At 48.0% G+C, this 16541-nt stretch overlaps 1 protein-coding gene across 2 annotated transcripts in view; it reads left to right on the forward strand.

The window, feature by feature from the left end:
- OLFM1 (olfactomedin 1) overlaps positions 1–16541 on the forward strand; it is a 59917-nt gene that overhangs the window by 19248 nt on the left and 24128 nt on the right. For both annotated transcript variants that reach the window (XM_054998058.1, XM_054998057.1), the window contains exons 2-3: positions 3570–3719; positions 15106–15261. In XM_054998058.1, the coding sequence (XP_054854033.1) occupies positions 3570–3719; positions 15106–15261 (306 nt within the window). The remainder of the gene's footprint in view (positions 1–3569; positions 3720–15105; positions 15262–16541) is intronic.

Raw genomic sequence — 16541 nt, forward strand, 5'->3', positions numbered from 1 at the left:
AATTAAAATTGCAGTTTTGTGGAAACTTGATTTGGGGGCAAGTCCCTGCAGGGAGGGTGGGATATAAATATAATAAATAATAATAATAATTGGAATAAAGGGCACTTATCTCCAGGTGAAGCATGGGCAGGATTGTATTGCACAGGTGACTTTTCTGTATACTCTTCCCCCCCCCCTCGAATTTTGGGTCAGCTCAGTTCTTTCCAAATGGGCATTGGGTGTGGGCTCAGTGATCCTGAGAGGAGGTTTGCGCAGGAGTCACACCAGCTTCCGCCACTGACCATGGCATGGATGGAGGAGTGGCACTCGGACGCCCTTCCTGGCCGTGGGGAAGGCATGGCTGCTGCTAGCTCAGCACTATGGAGGTCACGGCTGCTCAGTCCCCAAGGCTGCCTGCTGATGCAATAGGGCAACCTCTGGGGGTCTGGCTGGCCGGCCATGTGGCTGCCCAATGCTGAGCGAAGAGCAGCCATGCCTTCCCCATGCTGTCTGAGGAGGGGCTCATTGAAGCCTGAGGGGCAGGCGCTGCTTCTTCAGCTGGTCTCCATCTGTGCAAAGAATGGATTTGTTTGGCTCCATAACATGGCTGTGGAGCCCCACTGACCCAGTTGACCCCATATAATCCAAGGCCTGGGCATGGAATCGAGGAGCTGCCTGGAGTTGTGTCCTGCTCTTTCCAAGGGGATCAGCGTTTAAGATGGCGAATATCCCGGTCAGCGAGATGAACACTGAACAAGTGCCCTGTGAGCCGCCTTAAGAAGCTCAGACCTCTCACACTCCCATTTCAAGCACGGGGGGCACATTCAGGAGGGTATCCCTGGTTCACATTTATTCATTGTATTTATTTATAGTCTGCCTTTCTGGCTGAAATTACGTAGCCCAAGTCAAGACGACTGTTGTTTGGACATCACATAACAAGATGCTCAGATTCATGGCTGGAAAAGACTCAGCAGCCAAGAAGACCACGCTTGCCCCCCAGAGCAATGAGAGCCAGCACACACCGGGATCCGGGAGATCCAGGTTTGACTCCCCAAGGCCAGTCACACACTCAGCCTAACCATCCGCACAGGGCTATTGGAGGATAAAAAGGAGGAGAGGGGCACCTTGCAAACCACTTTGGGTCCCCTCTGGGGAGAAAGGCAGGGTATAAATGAAGTGCATATAATAAACAGGGGAAGAGTAGGGGATGCACCTGCTGACTTGGTTGTCTAAAGTTTTCCAGGAGGTGCAGCTTTCACATCCTGTGTGGCTCCTCCCCATTACAAGCAGAAGTAGTGGATGATGGTAGTGAACAAAAATAGGCAACTTTGCTCAATGTGTGTTGGGTAGCAAATGCTGTTCTTGAATTCCATTGGTTCAGAGCTTTGTCATTTTGGAAAGTGCCAAGTGTGGAGAGCTGGTGATCGCTCTTGCAGGTCCCTGGGCAAGACCCGTGAACTGGAGATGCTCCCAGGCACCTCCAGCATGCAGAGAGCGTACTGTGCTCCTCCTCTTGCCCTAGAGGCATGGCTGTAGGGGCTCTGGGTGAGACCCCCCCCCACCTACCCATTGTCATATGATTGTCACATTGAAAGGCCAGGATTCCTCTACTCATGCTTAATTTAATTTATTCAATTTATAGTCCACCCTCCCCACACCAGTGGTCTTACCCTTGAGCACTGAAGCACCCTTTCCTCAGTCAGTTCCTCGGCCCCTCTAGCCCAGCACTATCGGAACAAAAAGAGACCCTCTCCCAGCCGTCACGTCTAGAATCCCCTCAACTGGAGCTGGAAAATGGGGGTGCTTAAAAGCAGGGGTCTGCAGTTGGGGGGGGGGGTGTCCCCTTTCCAATCTCCATATAAATTCCATAAGGTAGACGTGCTTTGGCATATATTTCTTTTGCCCTGTAATTTGGTTTAGTTCTCTTTCTTGTGGGAAGCAAACTCACCATAAAGATGCTTTTAAAGTGGTTAATTATTGATGTTGTTAGTAAAAAAAAAATAGTCTCTGAAGATGCTCTTTGGAACACTGAGTACCAGATGAATGTGGACATTGTGCAAGATCACAAATGAACCAGGCAGCAGGGAGGGCTGGAGGGAGGCTGGTCGCGGAGCTCCAAAGGGCTGCCTTGTGTCCCGTTTCTCCATACCGTGGTTTGGGCTGTGGCTGTTGCCAGTGGACATGAGCTTGCAACATTTGGTTTCATCTGAGCGGACTTGGTCATTTTTCAATATTACTGTTATGCTGTAAGGTGATCTGTCGGCGGCAGACACGTTTTTAAAGATCCGTTTACCCATCTGTGAAAAAAGAATACGTTTAGCAGATTGTCAGTGACTGCAAGATGGTTGGATATTCGTAGGGGCCGTAACCATGACAAGCTGTCTTCTTGCCAGCAGATCAAGTCTGTTGCAGAAACTACAATCCAGATGGCATAATGGCCTTTCTCAAAATATGGCCTGATCAACGATGAAAGAATTAGCAGAGGACTTTGCAGTACAGGGTAGCAAACAGGTGTGCCTGGTGCCTCTTTCACTGAAGCCTTGTGGAGCTCAGGGATCTGGTGCCGATGGTGCCTTCAAGGTTGGATCCTGCATTAGCTGAAGTGATTTGGCCCCTCAGTCCTGCTTTCTCTCATGCTCAGATAAACAAATTTCACCAAGGGCTGCTGAAGGAGATGCAGAAGCAGCCAGGCAGGTGGGAGGAGGGGGCAGGAGAGGAGGGGCCAGGGGTCCACACCCAGTTGGCGCTGCCACTTGCCCATAGACGGCTGCTCTGCTCAGCATCAGTCCAGAAGAACCCCAGAGGGAGAGCATAGCTCGCCATTTGATTTGGTTGTGTGTAGGCCAAGTCTGTGCTGGCTGACCCCATGGCTTGTCTTGACCAGCCTTCTGTCTCTTGCAGTGACCAACCAGACACTTCCGGAAACTCACAAGCAGGGGGTGGGACAGCTGGGCTGTTCCTCTGTCCCAAGCCTCTGCTATTCAGCTGGGGTTGTTAAAGCGAAGGGAGAAAAATGAAGAGACCGAACTGGACCTGCCAAGGCCTGGGGCACTTCTTGCTTCTGCTGCAAATTCACTCACTCTCCCCACCTCAACCTCCTCGCCTGCAAAACAGAGATAAGGATTGTTGGCATAGAAGCAGTTGGAGGGACATAAATGGAGAAAAATAGTAAAGAGTCCAGTAGCACCTTTAAGACTAACCAACTTTATTGTGGCAGAAACTTTAGAGAACCACAGCTCTCTTCGTCAGATGGCATCTGACGAAGAGAGCTGTGGTTCTCAAAAGCTTCTGCCACAATAAAATTGGTTAGTCTTAAAGGTGCTTCTGGACTCTTTTACTATTTTGCAACTACATACTAACACACGGCGAACTCCTCTGGATAAGTGGAGCAGGCAATGTGGTCTGCCTGTGGTCTGCAAGCACATTTCCTCTGCCCGACGCCCCCCCCCTTTTCCATCTGCCTCCTCCCCCCCCTTCCAGATGACTGTTGCCTGGGTCTCGATGGGGCTTCCCGTTCACTCTGTTCCTTCTGCATTTTGTTCCTTCTGCATTTTGCCATCTGAGACTTCCTTTCCTGTCTGCCTGATCAGGTGTTGCCTACCAACCCCGAGGAAAGCTGGCAGGTGTACAGCTCTGCCCAGGACAGCGAAGGGCGGTGTATATGCACAGTGGTGGCCCCTCAACAGACCATGTGCTCACGCGATGCCAGGACGAAGCAACTGCGCCAGCTATTAGAAAAGGTAAGAGGAGGACCGCACCAGCTGAGGAGCAGAAGCGGTTGCACCTGCTTGAATTTTGCATTGCACCTTACGAGAGCAGTTTTAAACTTTTCAAAGAGGAGACTGAAGGTAGCCTTTCCTTCAATTGATTTTCAATAGCTTTGGGATAATAAATTAAGAATTATCTGTAGACAGTTATGATACTGATGAATTAGGAATTATCAGTGTATCAAATGGGACTGCCTTATACTGAACCAGACTGTTTGTCTTCTATTCTGACTAGCAGCAGGGATATGCTTTTAGAAGTTTACCAATCAAGATCTGGCCTGAACCACATACAGTTTGTATACACAGTAAATACTTTGAATACAAACAAACATTTTTGACTTTGGGGAGCCAATGGAAGCCTTCTGACATGACCATTTATTCTGGCTCCCCACATCAAGGTTCATTTTCCTGGGCAGCAGGAGGAGCAGAGGGGAAGAAAAGTGACTCAGCAGTTACATACCTAACAGATATATGTCTGTCTAGCCTGCACAATTAGTCCATCTTTCTACCACACAGAATGGGACCAGTTACCATTTTTGAGCTCAGCGTTTTTACTTTCCACCAATGATTTCACTGTCTGACTGACGTCAGGAGGGCATTATAATTCAAGCAGCCGGGTTGGCGGCATATACGTGAGCCTACACGTCCCTGTATATTGTGAGGGGGGGGTGGTCTTTTAAACAAGGTAATTAACACAGACAAGGGGGTTAAATTTGCTCCTCTCCTTTTACATTGCTGTGCTCAGCTGTTCGAAGCATATTTCCTTCTGGCCAGGCTGTGATGGGGAAGTTAGCCAAACTGAGGAAAAAGCTGAAAGAAACTGAGCACAGCAGACTCGGGCATGGAAAGTGGTCGTGTTTGGCTCCTCTCACCCACCTATTGCATTTTTGTAATAAAAGAGATTCCCCATTCCTTATTTTCCTAATATGACAAGCTTTAATTATAATACTAAAGAATTTACTTCCACATTCACAGCTTGATTGTTTCAGATTTTTTTGATCTTTTGGATTGCTGTAATTATTTTGACAGGCACCAAATGCGAGCTCTTAAATTGCCAAAAGTAAAATACTGAATTCCACTAAAACACTAAATACTAAATTGCATACAACTACCCAATATGGTAAAATATAAAATACTGTAATCCAGTATCACAGGATATCAAATTCTGATCATCTGGAAAACATCTGGAAAGTACTTGATATTCTGAATTGCAGAGGAGAATTATAAGAACAGATTTATTCCAAGTCTTAAAGGCATTAATTCCTTTCAAACCTAAAGAAGATAAATTTGTTTGGTTCAATGAGGCACTTGATTGTTATGATGGTGTTGAAAGCCTCAAAGATATTCTCAAAGAGAAGAACATGCTCTGTGAGCTCTAATCAACAATTCATTGTTGGTCTTCTGTGCATTCCCACATGGGACTGTGTTTGCGCAGGCCTACCAACCAGAGGATTTGTAGCTAATTTTTACCACTAGAGAGTGCTTGACGCCTCCCAGAGCGCAGACGCGGCTGTTTTCCCTCCAAAACAGCCCCTGTCTGGGAGGCACGGCGCCCTCTGCCTCCAGTTCTTCTTTTGCTGCTGCCGTGAGAGGAGCAGTAGCTGGAGCTGTTTGTGAGTTCTTTCTGTCTTTACCTAGGAAAGGGAGAAAAGGATTATTCTTGAATACAACTATGGCTGATAAAGCCCTGTTCAAGCATTGCTCTAAATGCAACACCAAAATGGCAAGGACAGATGGGCATTTGCTCTGCCTCCTTTGTCTGGTTGAGGGGCACAGTGGTCAGGCCTGCAGAGCCTTCACTCCAAAAGCAAGGACGGAGAGATCCTCCCACTTAAGGCGGCTCTTTGGAAGAAGGCCATGGCCATGGAGAGCTCGAAGCCTAAGACTGCGGAAACTACCCCAGCCGAGAGCGCTGCTGGACCATTGGACTTCCCCCCACCCCCCCAACCACCTCAGTTGGATCCGACGCCAGCTCGGATCCATTTGTCTTCATGAGAGCTGTCGAGTCAGTCTGACCCTGGTTGGAACCATAAACAACCATTGGAGCTGAGATCACCAGTGCGCTTGGATCAACAGGCGTCTTGGAGCCAACGCTCGAAGTCAACGGACTTGGCTCATCTAGTGCCTTCTGACGCCCACTCCCACACAGGGTCAGGCCTCGACCTTGACTTCAGATCCATCTGTCTTGGAACTGAGAAAAAAGAGGGCTAAAACTAAGCACTGCTCTAGCAAGGAGCCAAGCAGAACTGAACCGATGAGGGACTGACGTTCATTGGCTCTAGAGATACTGGAGCCTCCGAGGACTCCTTCGGCAAGATCCAGATCATCCTCTGTAACATCTACAGAAGAGGGTGAGATTCTGCAAGAGCCATCGCTCAGAAGCCACCACACTCACTCAGGACGGGGCTGCTTGGGTGGATGCTTTTCGAGATTCTACCCCAACGTAGATATTGGAGAACCCTTCCGCACCGAATTGGTGTTCTCCCACGGGTCTGTCTATGAACCTGTGAGGAGACCTTACTCTATCCCAGAGTCTGAGATGAGCTACCAACTATGAGACCTGGAACCCGAACCCTCTGGGGGTGAGGCAAGCCCAGGAGATCCATGGGATCTATCCCCCAATGAGACCTTGGGGGACTCTGGTGAACATTCTCCTACTGAGGACTTCATGTCCTCAGTAGGAGGACATGAGTTGCTTCAGAGGATGGCCAAAGTGTTAGAGATAGATATAACATCTCTGGACCCCAAACCTACGGACAAGATCTTGAGGCATCTGTATTCGGGGTCTGCAGGTAACGTGACCTTCCCTGTCATTGAGGGCTTCGTGGACCTCATTAATTTCTTACGCGAGAAGCCAGCCTCAAATCCACCTTCAGCTAAGAAGGTGGAAGTGCTCTACAAGACACAGGATGACTCTTGCCCCTTCCTCTCGATCTACCCCCCTCCTTCATCATTGGTGACCGAAGAAATGCAGTCTCACCAAATGCAAGGGTCGCACTCAGAGCCTTCAGGCAAGGAAGGGAGGAAGTTGGATGTTATTGGCAGGAAGATCTACGCATCTGCTGCCCTAGCAATCAAGATTTCCAACTGTGCTGCGATGATGGCTGCCTATCAGATTTCCTTATGGAGGAAAGCAGCAGCTTTCCATGACAAACTCCCCAAAGAACAGAAACCTCTGGCCAAGGTCATACAAGGGGAAGTCCCGCAGTTAGCATGGCACCAGATGAATGCGGGACGGAATACATCTGATTCCATTACCGGGGCATTAACCTCTGCGATCGTCCTCCGAAGGCACGCTTGGCTTTGATCTATAGCCCTGCCAATCAACACCAGAAACAAGGTGGAGAACCTCCCCTTTGAGGGTAAATCCCTCTTCTCAGAGAAAACCGACGACTACCTTTCACAGAAAGAAAGGATAGACTGACAGCCAGATCGTAGAGCGTCCTTCCACCGATGCAACAGAGCTCAGGGAAACCGCAATACAGGCACCAGCCTTATTACAAAGGCAGACCATATAGGTACCAGCCCTACCAGACCTATGCGTATCCACAGACCCGATCTTAACAACTGAGCCAAGGGAGTCCCCCCAAGGAAAAGAAGTTTAGTGTCCTTAGACCGGTTCTTAAGAGCCTGAGCTGGTGGTTAGTCCACGATAATCTGATGCAAGGGATATCCTTTGGCTCGCCATGCATGGATGTAACTGTTACCACAGACGCATCTCCTGCTGGGTGGGGTGCACATTGTGGGAGCCTTACTGCCCATGGTACGTGGTCTCAGGAGAAATTCTCCCTACACGTTAATGTGCTAGAGTTGCGAGTGATACGTTTTGTCTTAATGTCATTCTCAGATATGGTCAGGGGCAAGTGATTACAAGTGCTAACAGACAATAGCACCGCTATATTCTACATGAACAACATCTCGCCATCTATGTCTGGAGGCAGTTGCATTATGGGAGTGGGCCATAGAACACATCCAAGCGGTGCACATACCAGGTGCAGAAAATGTGCTCGCAGACAGAATGAGCAGGATTGGCTGAAACTCCCACAACTGGTCCATAAGAAACCGCTATATCAGACCCATATTCACAGAATGGGGTTCATCAGGCGTAGACTTGTGCGCTACCAGGGCAAACAGGAAAGCCCCTATTTTCTGTTCCAGGGGGGTTCAGGAGGTGCCTTTCAGATTGCATGGTCCAGGGATCTATTCTACGTATTTCCCCCCATCCCACTGATCTCACAGATGGTGAGCAAAATGCAAGCAGACAGGACAACAGCCATAATAGTGACACTGTCATATATGCCTGCCTACATATCTGCCATATGTATTCTGTGCATTGTACTGATCCTCTGAGAGTATGTGAAGTTGCATATCAGTGGCCAGTTTGGCTGGGAGTTGCTTATCTTACAGGTGCCTACTGTGGTGTCTACTTTTGTTTTCGCAGCCGCTCAAGAATGTGTCCTTGATTGCCGACTTGAGCCTGGGAACTGAAAATGACTTCGTTTTTGTTTCTCTCCTCCAGTTCTTTTTCTTCTCCTGTCTCAACCCCTTCCCCCCCTTCCTGGCTCCTTCGCGCCAGAATCCTAACCGTCCATATCTGAAAGGCGGGAACTTTCCCTATAACTAACCCTTCCAAACTTCTGCCAATACCCGTGTCTGTGTATGCTGATGCTGATGGATCTCTAATAAAGTACCTTTAACTCATACCCTGGAGTGTGTGCAGTGGAGTACTACAGGGATCTAACTGCTGGAACCTGACAGACACCCTTTTGGCCCAGACAACCCTGGTTCCATTGCTTACATCAGATGACAAACCAAACCTTCAAACACCTACCCAGGGAACCGGACTTGATCCTGTGTCAAGGGGTGCATCACCATGCTCTAAATAAACTCAGACTGACAGCTTGGCTACTGAGGCAGTAGGGCAGTTGTCGTCCAGAGTGGCAGAGGTCATTTAGAATGCCAAGAGACTGTCAGCCAGAAAGTCTTATGACTACAAACGGGAGAAATTTACAGTCTGGGTGACACAGAAAGGGGTTGACCCTTTCACCTGTCCCCTGGCTCTAATCTTAGAATGCTTGTTAGATTTGAAGAATGCAGGACTTTCCATGTCCTCTATTACAGTCTACCTAGCAGCGATTTTGGCCTTCCATGCCCCAGTCGATAAGAAGTCTGTATTTTCTCACTACACCTCAAAGCTATTCATGAAGGGTTTTTTTGAACCTTTTTCCTCCAACAGGGAAGATAGTTCCACAATGGTCATTGCAACTAGTGTTATCTAAACTGTTATCATGCCCATTTGAGCTGCTGGTGACCTGCCACCTCAGGGAACTCTCCATGAAGGTGGCAATTTTGGTTGTAATAACATCGGCTAGGAGGGTTAGTGAGCTAGCAGCTCTGTCAATGGACCAGCCTTTCCTTAAAATACATAATGAGAAGGTGGTCCTGAGACCTAGGCTGGAGTTTTTGCCTAAAGTGGTGTCGCGTTTTCACGTGATGCAGGAGCTGTCACTCCCAGTGTTCTTTCCTAACCCGGGGGATGAGGCATAGAGAACGCTCCGCAGCCTAGATGTTAGGAGGGCTATCCTTTTTTTACCTAGACCGTACTAAGGCCTTCCATATAGATAGACAACTGTTCGTTTGTTATGCAGGCCCAAAGAAAGGGAAGAGAGCGAGTGCCCAAACTGTTGCACTCAGTGGGTTGTGCAGGCTGTGTTACAGGAATGCCAATTCACCTTGTCTTTTGGGAGTCCGTGCGCATTCCACGAGGTCACAGGCAACATCGACGGCGTTTCTGAGAGGAGTCCCTCTGCTAGATGTATGCAGGCCAGCAACTTGGTTGTCGACGGACACCTTCATAAGACACTATGCCCTAGACGTCCTCGACAGACGAGAGACAACAGCGGGCACAGCCATCCTGCAATCCATCTTTCGCTGAAGAGGAGACTCCACCGTGCAGGTTAGAAGCTTGTTGATCTCCCATGTGGGGATGCACAGAAGACCAACGATGAAAACAGGGCTGCACTTACCTGTAATTGTTGTTCACTGAGGTCTTCTGTGCAGGCACACATGCCCTCCCTCCTTCCCCACTGGTGCTCTTCATGCTGAGGAGTGCGGCGGCAAGAGGAGCTGGGGGCAGAGGGCGCCGTGCCTCCCCGTTAGGGGCTGTTTTGGCAGGAAAACAGCCACGCCTGCACTCTGGGAGGTGTCGAGCGCCCTCTAGTGGTAAAAATTACCTACAAATCCTCTGGTTGGTAGGCCTGCGCAAGCGCAGTCCCATGTGGGAATGCACAGAAGACCTCAATGAACGTTACAGGTAAGTGCAACTCTGTTTTCTTATAATCAAGACCCCTCAAACATCTTTTGATTAACTTACTCAAATCACTGCTACTTATAGGATCATAGAGTCAGAATCATAGGGTTGGAAGGGACATCCAAGGTCATTTAGTCCAATCCCCTCTACAATGCAGGAAATTCACAACTACACCCCCCCCCCCCCGACTGCCCCAATGACCCCTGCTCCATGCCCAGAAGATGGCAAAACACTGTCAGGATCCCTAGCCGAACTGGCCTAGGGAAAATTGCTTCCTGACCCCAAGGTGGCAATTGGCCTTACCCTGGCATGTCAGAAGGGGCCACGAGAACTAAGCACTGGTGTAACCCATTCTGCCCTGCCTATCATGTCATGGGTGATGTCTGAAAATCATACTTTGTATTCCAAATATTTATCCCAATCACTTGTATGATGATCCAGCATAACTAATCCAAGAAGACCTCCTCCAGGAGCCAGTCACATTTTCGGGGGGGCCCTGAGGTGGTCTTTGCTGGCTTTGGCTTTGCCTGAAGTATTGAAGCATCTGCTCTCACTTAAGTGACTCCCTTTGATTTCTTTTTAAAGCCATTTGATTAATGAGGGCTAGGAATGCCAGCTGTGAACCTGCCCCCTGCATCCTGGAAGGCTGGCTTGTGCTCTGATCCAGACTGCCAGGCAGGGACACAGAGGGCACCTGCTTGTTCAGCGCAGCTTGGCTTGGGGCAAACGGGGGTGAGCTAGAATGGTGTTCAGAAGGACACGGGAGACTTGGGAACACATGCAGAGCAGGGAACTTCCAGTAGACGTGGACGTGCTGTGGAAGGCTCTGTGGCACATGGTGCGCCTTTAAGTTAAGTAGAAACAAAGCTGTGTGTGTGTGTGTGTGTGTGTACAAGTGTTCATTTTTATAGGAAAAACGCCAGAGCAATTGATGTTTGCAGCGTTTTCTGTGCCAAAGATCCTGTTTCTGTGGGAGGGATGTAGTTGGCTTGGCCAAGGCATGAGGGCTGTATAGCTCTGGACATGGGCAGTTGATGATGCAATGCCAAATCCTATTCTGGAGAGAACTGATTTTCTGGACAGGATCCACACATGCCTGTTTTTCTCCATATATAAATTTTGTGTGGATACACAGACCAAGATGCCAAGAGATTATGAGGGAGGCGGGGAGGAAATGTATGCACACAAACACTAAGCTTATGCAAGAGTTACATGCTACAAACCTCTGATGCAGTGCAACTATGAACTAAACATGCTTGAAGAGAGAAATTGTAAAATATTAGTTGAAATCCAGCAAGGAAAACCAGGACTCTAGCAGGGGACAATGGACTTCAGGGCATGCATTTTCCTCAGAGGACTCATAGCTTGCTAGTTGAAAGAAAAAGAGTAAGTGTGGCACTTGTGGGATCAACCTAGGCACAATCTGTGGATCATTTGCATTATCCTTAAACAGTGGCCAGAGAGCAAGGGAGATCTCGGTTGGAATGGTGGCATGGGGGGAGGGGATTAACCCCCCCCCCCAGTCTTCCCAACCGAGGTCAGTTCGCCAGAGCTGCTTTTTGCCCCCTCAGGCAAGCATGTGGGTAGGCACCCGTGTGCTTCACTTCTGTCTCACTCTTCCTCCAGAAGGCTCCTGAGTGGCATATAGAATCACAGAGCTGGAAGGGGCCACGCAGAGACCATCTAGTCCAACCCCCTGCCCGATGCAGGTTGAGCCTAAAGCATCTCTGACAAACATTCATCCAGCCTCTTCTTGAAAACTGCCAGTGAGGGGGAGCTCACCACCTCCCTAGGCAGCTGATTCCACCTTTGAACTACTCTGACCGTGAAAAAGTTCGTCCTAATATCCATACATTGTCCTTTCTCATCCTTTGTATCCTCACAACAACCATGTGAGGTAAGTTAGGCTGAGAGCAAATGGCTGGCCCAGGAACACCCAGGGTGAGAGTGACAGCTTCTGGATCTGCTGTAGGAATCACACGACACAGGGTTGAAAATGCTGAACACCCGTCCTGCCACTTGGGCAGTAGTCCTTTATTTAACATAGCATGCATACAGCAAGAAACAATGGCTGAAGAAATAGATGTTTGTCTTTTGCTAATCCCTTGCTAATCAGTCACCAGGAAAAAACAAGGAAATCGCACGGATTAGCAGTCTGACACAAAGTTAATGAAGAAAGACCCTTTGTATTGTTAAGCTCTTACGAGTATCAGTGGAGCAGAGTGGCAGAGTGCCCTGTGATCAGGGTGGGTGTGCCTATCCACTGGCCTACAATCTGCGCAGCATTTAATCTGAAAACACATTGTGGGTCTCCTTGGCGCAAACTTTGGTTTGCCTTTGCCTGACTGTTGAAGTTTGGGGATACACACACACACTCAGAGAAGAGAAATCGAGGCAGTTTATTTGTTCAGAGAATTTCTGTGCTGCTGCTCCAGAGATCTGCCTGAGGCAGATTATAGCGTGAAAGTAAACAAAGCAACAGACACATTATCAGGATTAAAGTGTAAAGAAAATATGACATAAAAAGAGCATAAAAACATTCAGCAGCCTAAAATGATATTCCATAAAGCAGTCCACGGGCTAGATACAAGCAGAACATAAAAACGGCTTGAAAGGACAGAACTCCTCTGTTGAAAATGTGGGTCTGAAGAAACATTTTGGCCTGGTGCCTAAAGGACATCTTGAGTGGGCACCAGAGAAACCTCCGTATTCAGGCGTGCTTTCCATGGACTCGAGGAAAAAGTGTGATCTGGAGGACTTGTGCTGGGCTGGCCCCCCAAGACTCCCCTGCTTTACGTTGCCCTTGACACTGGAGCCCGGCATTTGAGGGTCATTTATAGTCCGCTTTTCTCACTGAGAGACAAGGCAGATTGCATAGTGTGAGATGAGTGCAGTCAGTATCAAGGACATTTCTGTAAACAATGCCATAGGGTAAATAAATACAAGTTCACAAAGACGTAGCATTAGCAAGGATCCAATACAGAACTGAAGAAATGATGAAACAGAACATAAGCAATTCTAGGGCTGACCATAGACCACATGAAGTACAAGTAGCTCATAGGAGCACATAAGCAATGGATAGTCCTTAAGGCAACACAGTGGTGAAGTCTATGGTCCCTAATTAATTAGCGAAGCATCTGAGACCCCCTCCCTACAATACTTCCCTCCTATCTGAGTAAAAAGCCTTTTTGAATAATCCGGTTTTGCATTGTTTGCGGAAAGCCAGGAGAGAGGGAAGGGGCCCTGCTGCACTGCTCCCCAAACCACATTAGCCGCTTGGCAATGCAATTGTAGGTCTAATTTGGAAAAGAGGCCTGGTTAAAAAAACGATAGTGGTCCAGATGGAGCAGAGGACTCTGGCCATCCTGCAACCTGTGCACTTCCAGGAGAGGGCGCAGATCCACCTGGGAAGGACCACGGAGGACCAGTGCTGTGGCCGCCTGCTTCTGAGTGGACTTGAACATGGTGCCGCCCCCCCCCCCCCATGGCCTCATTCCCTCCAACTTCTCCCCACTCCTGATTTTCTCCTGGGGGCTCATAAATGGATACTGAGCCCAAGTGGGAGGCAGATGCTGTGTGTGGAGAGGTGGAATTTACCAGGGAAGCAATGAGCTGTGGGCACGGGGAGGGTTGCAGGTACTCTCCCTTGTGTGTCCCTTTAGTTCCATGAATCAGACCCGTCCCATAATTCAGAGCAGTTTGGGGAGTCCCAAGTGTGCTTCCACGTCTCATTTGAGCCTCGGAAAGCAGATTCAAGGCACAACTCAGTTGCTCTTGGTGCTTACTGGGAGGCTGAGCCTGCAGCCTCAGGCAAGGTGAGAGTTTCTTGATTGACATATATGTCTGCAGTCATAAGGCTTTGGCTTTCAAACAAGACAAAAATGGAGGCTGAATTTCACAGAATTGCAACACAGAGCCAAGCCCCCTTAATAGGGTGCATGCTGATGACGCCATCTCATTGCACCAACCTAGGAGAAAAGCACATGGTTTCTCTCCTTTTGGGGAAACCAGGAATGGATACACTACTCCAAAATGTCTGTGATTGATTAACTGGCCGTTTAGACAGGTCCATCTCCGTCTGCTTGTCTGGTGACTGATACCTTAATAATCAAGCCAAGTTTGTGCCCCCTGCCTGGCAACAAACATTGTAGCTGATGTTCCTGCTGTCAGCTTTGGCAATCAATGACTGTCGTGTGCAGATGAGGAGATGATAATTCATATTGGAGTAGAAACATCCTTAGTCGAACTCTTCCTGGAAGGCTGGGAGTGGCTTCCGCAAGGCTTTCTTTCTGTGGCTTGTCTTCATTTGTACCAAGGATGCACCAATTATTTTCCAGAATGGGTCAGAGCAAATGATTGAGAAAACTCTCTTCGGTTTTAGAGCTTCTGGCCTTTAACCAGCAGTTCCTCAAAGTCCAGTCTACCACCAAGTTCCTGCAGTGGGGCTTTGTTCAGGAGTGGGTTCATTGTGGCAAATTGTTTTACTAGCTCCACTGATGTGCTTTTGTCAGTAACTTGAGCAGCTGTTGTTAGCAGGTGTGGATGTTCAGCACTTTCTGAGAAAAGCTCCACTCCCCCATTGCTGCAGGACAAGTTGCGGTCAAAGGCACAAGAGCATATTAGGTTGGCGTTTCCTGTTACGTATGCCACCCAAGTGGGTGTACCAGCCGAATACAGTTGGGTGTCTGGGCACAGTTTGGCGCTTTGAATGCTGGCAGCACTATTTAAAAAAAATGATAGTGGAGGTTATTAATATGTATTTCAGTTGCATGTTTGCAGTGTTAGAAACACTGACGTGCCTCATAGTACCAGTCAGACTCTCTTTGGCTACGGCCTTGAGCATGACTTCCACCTCACTAAACATGCTTAGTTGGTTCTCTCTCTTTTACATTTGGGACCATTATAGAAGCAACAGTGTATGCAAATCTTTTTGCTAATCTCCCCCACCCCCCAGACTGCATATTGTATAAGCCAGGCTTCCTTTAACTGTTTAACTCTGTCATCAACCTGATGGTCTCTGTTTCCCCCTCTTTTATCCATCCTGGCCAGGTACAAAACATGTCGCAGTCAATAGAGGTGTTGGACAGGCGGACCCAACGGGATCTACAATATGTTGAAAAAATGGAGAATCAGATGAGGGGGTTGGAATCCAAGTTCAAGCAAGTGGAAGAGACCCACAAGCAACATCTGGCTAGACAGTTCAAGGTGAGCGAGCCTGCCTGCCTTGGCCCTGATTCCCTTCCCTCACCTGAGCCCCTTCCTTGGTGTGGGAGTTCAGGAAGAGAGATCAAGGCACCAAACTCCAATAGATTGGCAAAGCAAACCGCAATTTTTAATTTTCCGCATGTATCCTGTTCTCATTTTCCTGGCAATTTTTCCTTTTTAATCAAGGTAATTAAGAGAAATATCCACCCCCCCCCCCTCCCCATCCCAATACACTGAATGTTTTGTTTGTTTTTCTGTCATGCTACCAGAAGCGTTTGGTGTCTTAACTGGCCCTGCTGCTGTTCCTTTCTTGTCATGATGGAACAGAACATGGGAAAACTCCGAGGCAGGTCCACCTGCTCAGCTTATGCAACTCAGGCTGCTGTTCAAGGCACAGTTGGCATCTCAAACAAAAAGGCACCATGTGACCTTTTTAGGAGTGTCTCCAAAATCTTCCCCATAAACTTTCCTCTTTTTCCATTTATGTTTCATAGCTGCTCTTTCTGCTTTGCCGTGAAGTCAGCTTTCCCTTAACCTCGGGGCCCAAGCGCTCCCATGTTCAGGGTTAATTCTGCACCATGTCCTGCTAGAAGATGCTGTCACTTATTTCACATAACTTATTCTTGTGCTCGTCATTGGGAAGGGTAGAGCTATCCTTGGGACATGGGAGCCCCCACCCACATCTGCTAGCCGTTTTCAGTCAGTCCTTCTCTGGTTGCTGAGACCTTACCAAGTGTTACTCACATGTTGTCAAGCATATATCCTCAATCATATAGGCTAGAAACTTCCTTTTTAATAAAAGTGAGGATACTCAGAAATCTGAATTCTGCACCAGTTCTACATTTTGCAAGTTTTGGAGCTTTCACACAATGGTAACATACACACAGTCCCATTTATACTTTGTGCTAAAGCAGAAGGCAGTATCCTGCTTTCACTGTAAATGTACTGGATTAGATTCCAGAGAGGCACAGAATTAAAATGTAGCCAGGCAGTGTGATTTACAGCAAACTTAAGATGGATTACTTGCATGTAAATCTTCCTTTTTCTGCATTGATGGGAATAATACTCTACAGTGTTAAAATAAGATTATATAATATCTGATAAAACCTAGTTAATTTAAAATGGAGCTCCGTGGTCAAATCTGAAATGGCCCCTAAAGTTGGGGTCTCTTGCGCAGAATACAATGCAGAAGAGAGAATGTTTGAAAGCTTGCAATATAATAATGTAATCTAGTTTTTAATAGTAGTAGCAGTATTAACAACATGCTTAATTCATTTAAA

This window comes from Eublepharis macularius, chromosome 14 (genome assembly GCF_028583425.1).
Source record: "Eublepharis macularius isolate TG4126 chromosome 14, MPM_Emac_v1.0, whole genome shotgun sequence".
Taxonomy (NCBI): domain Eukaryota; kingdom Metazoa; phylum Chordata; class Lepidosauria; order Squamata; family Eublepharidae; genus Eublepharis; species Eublepharis macularius.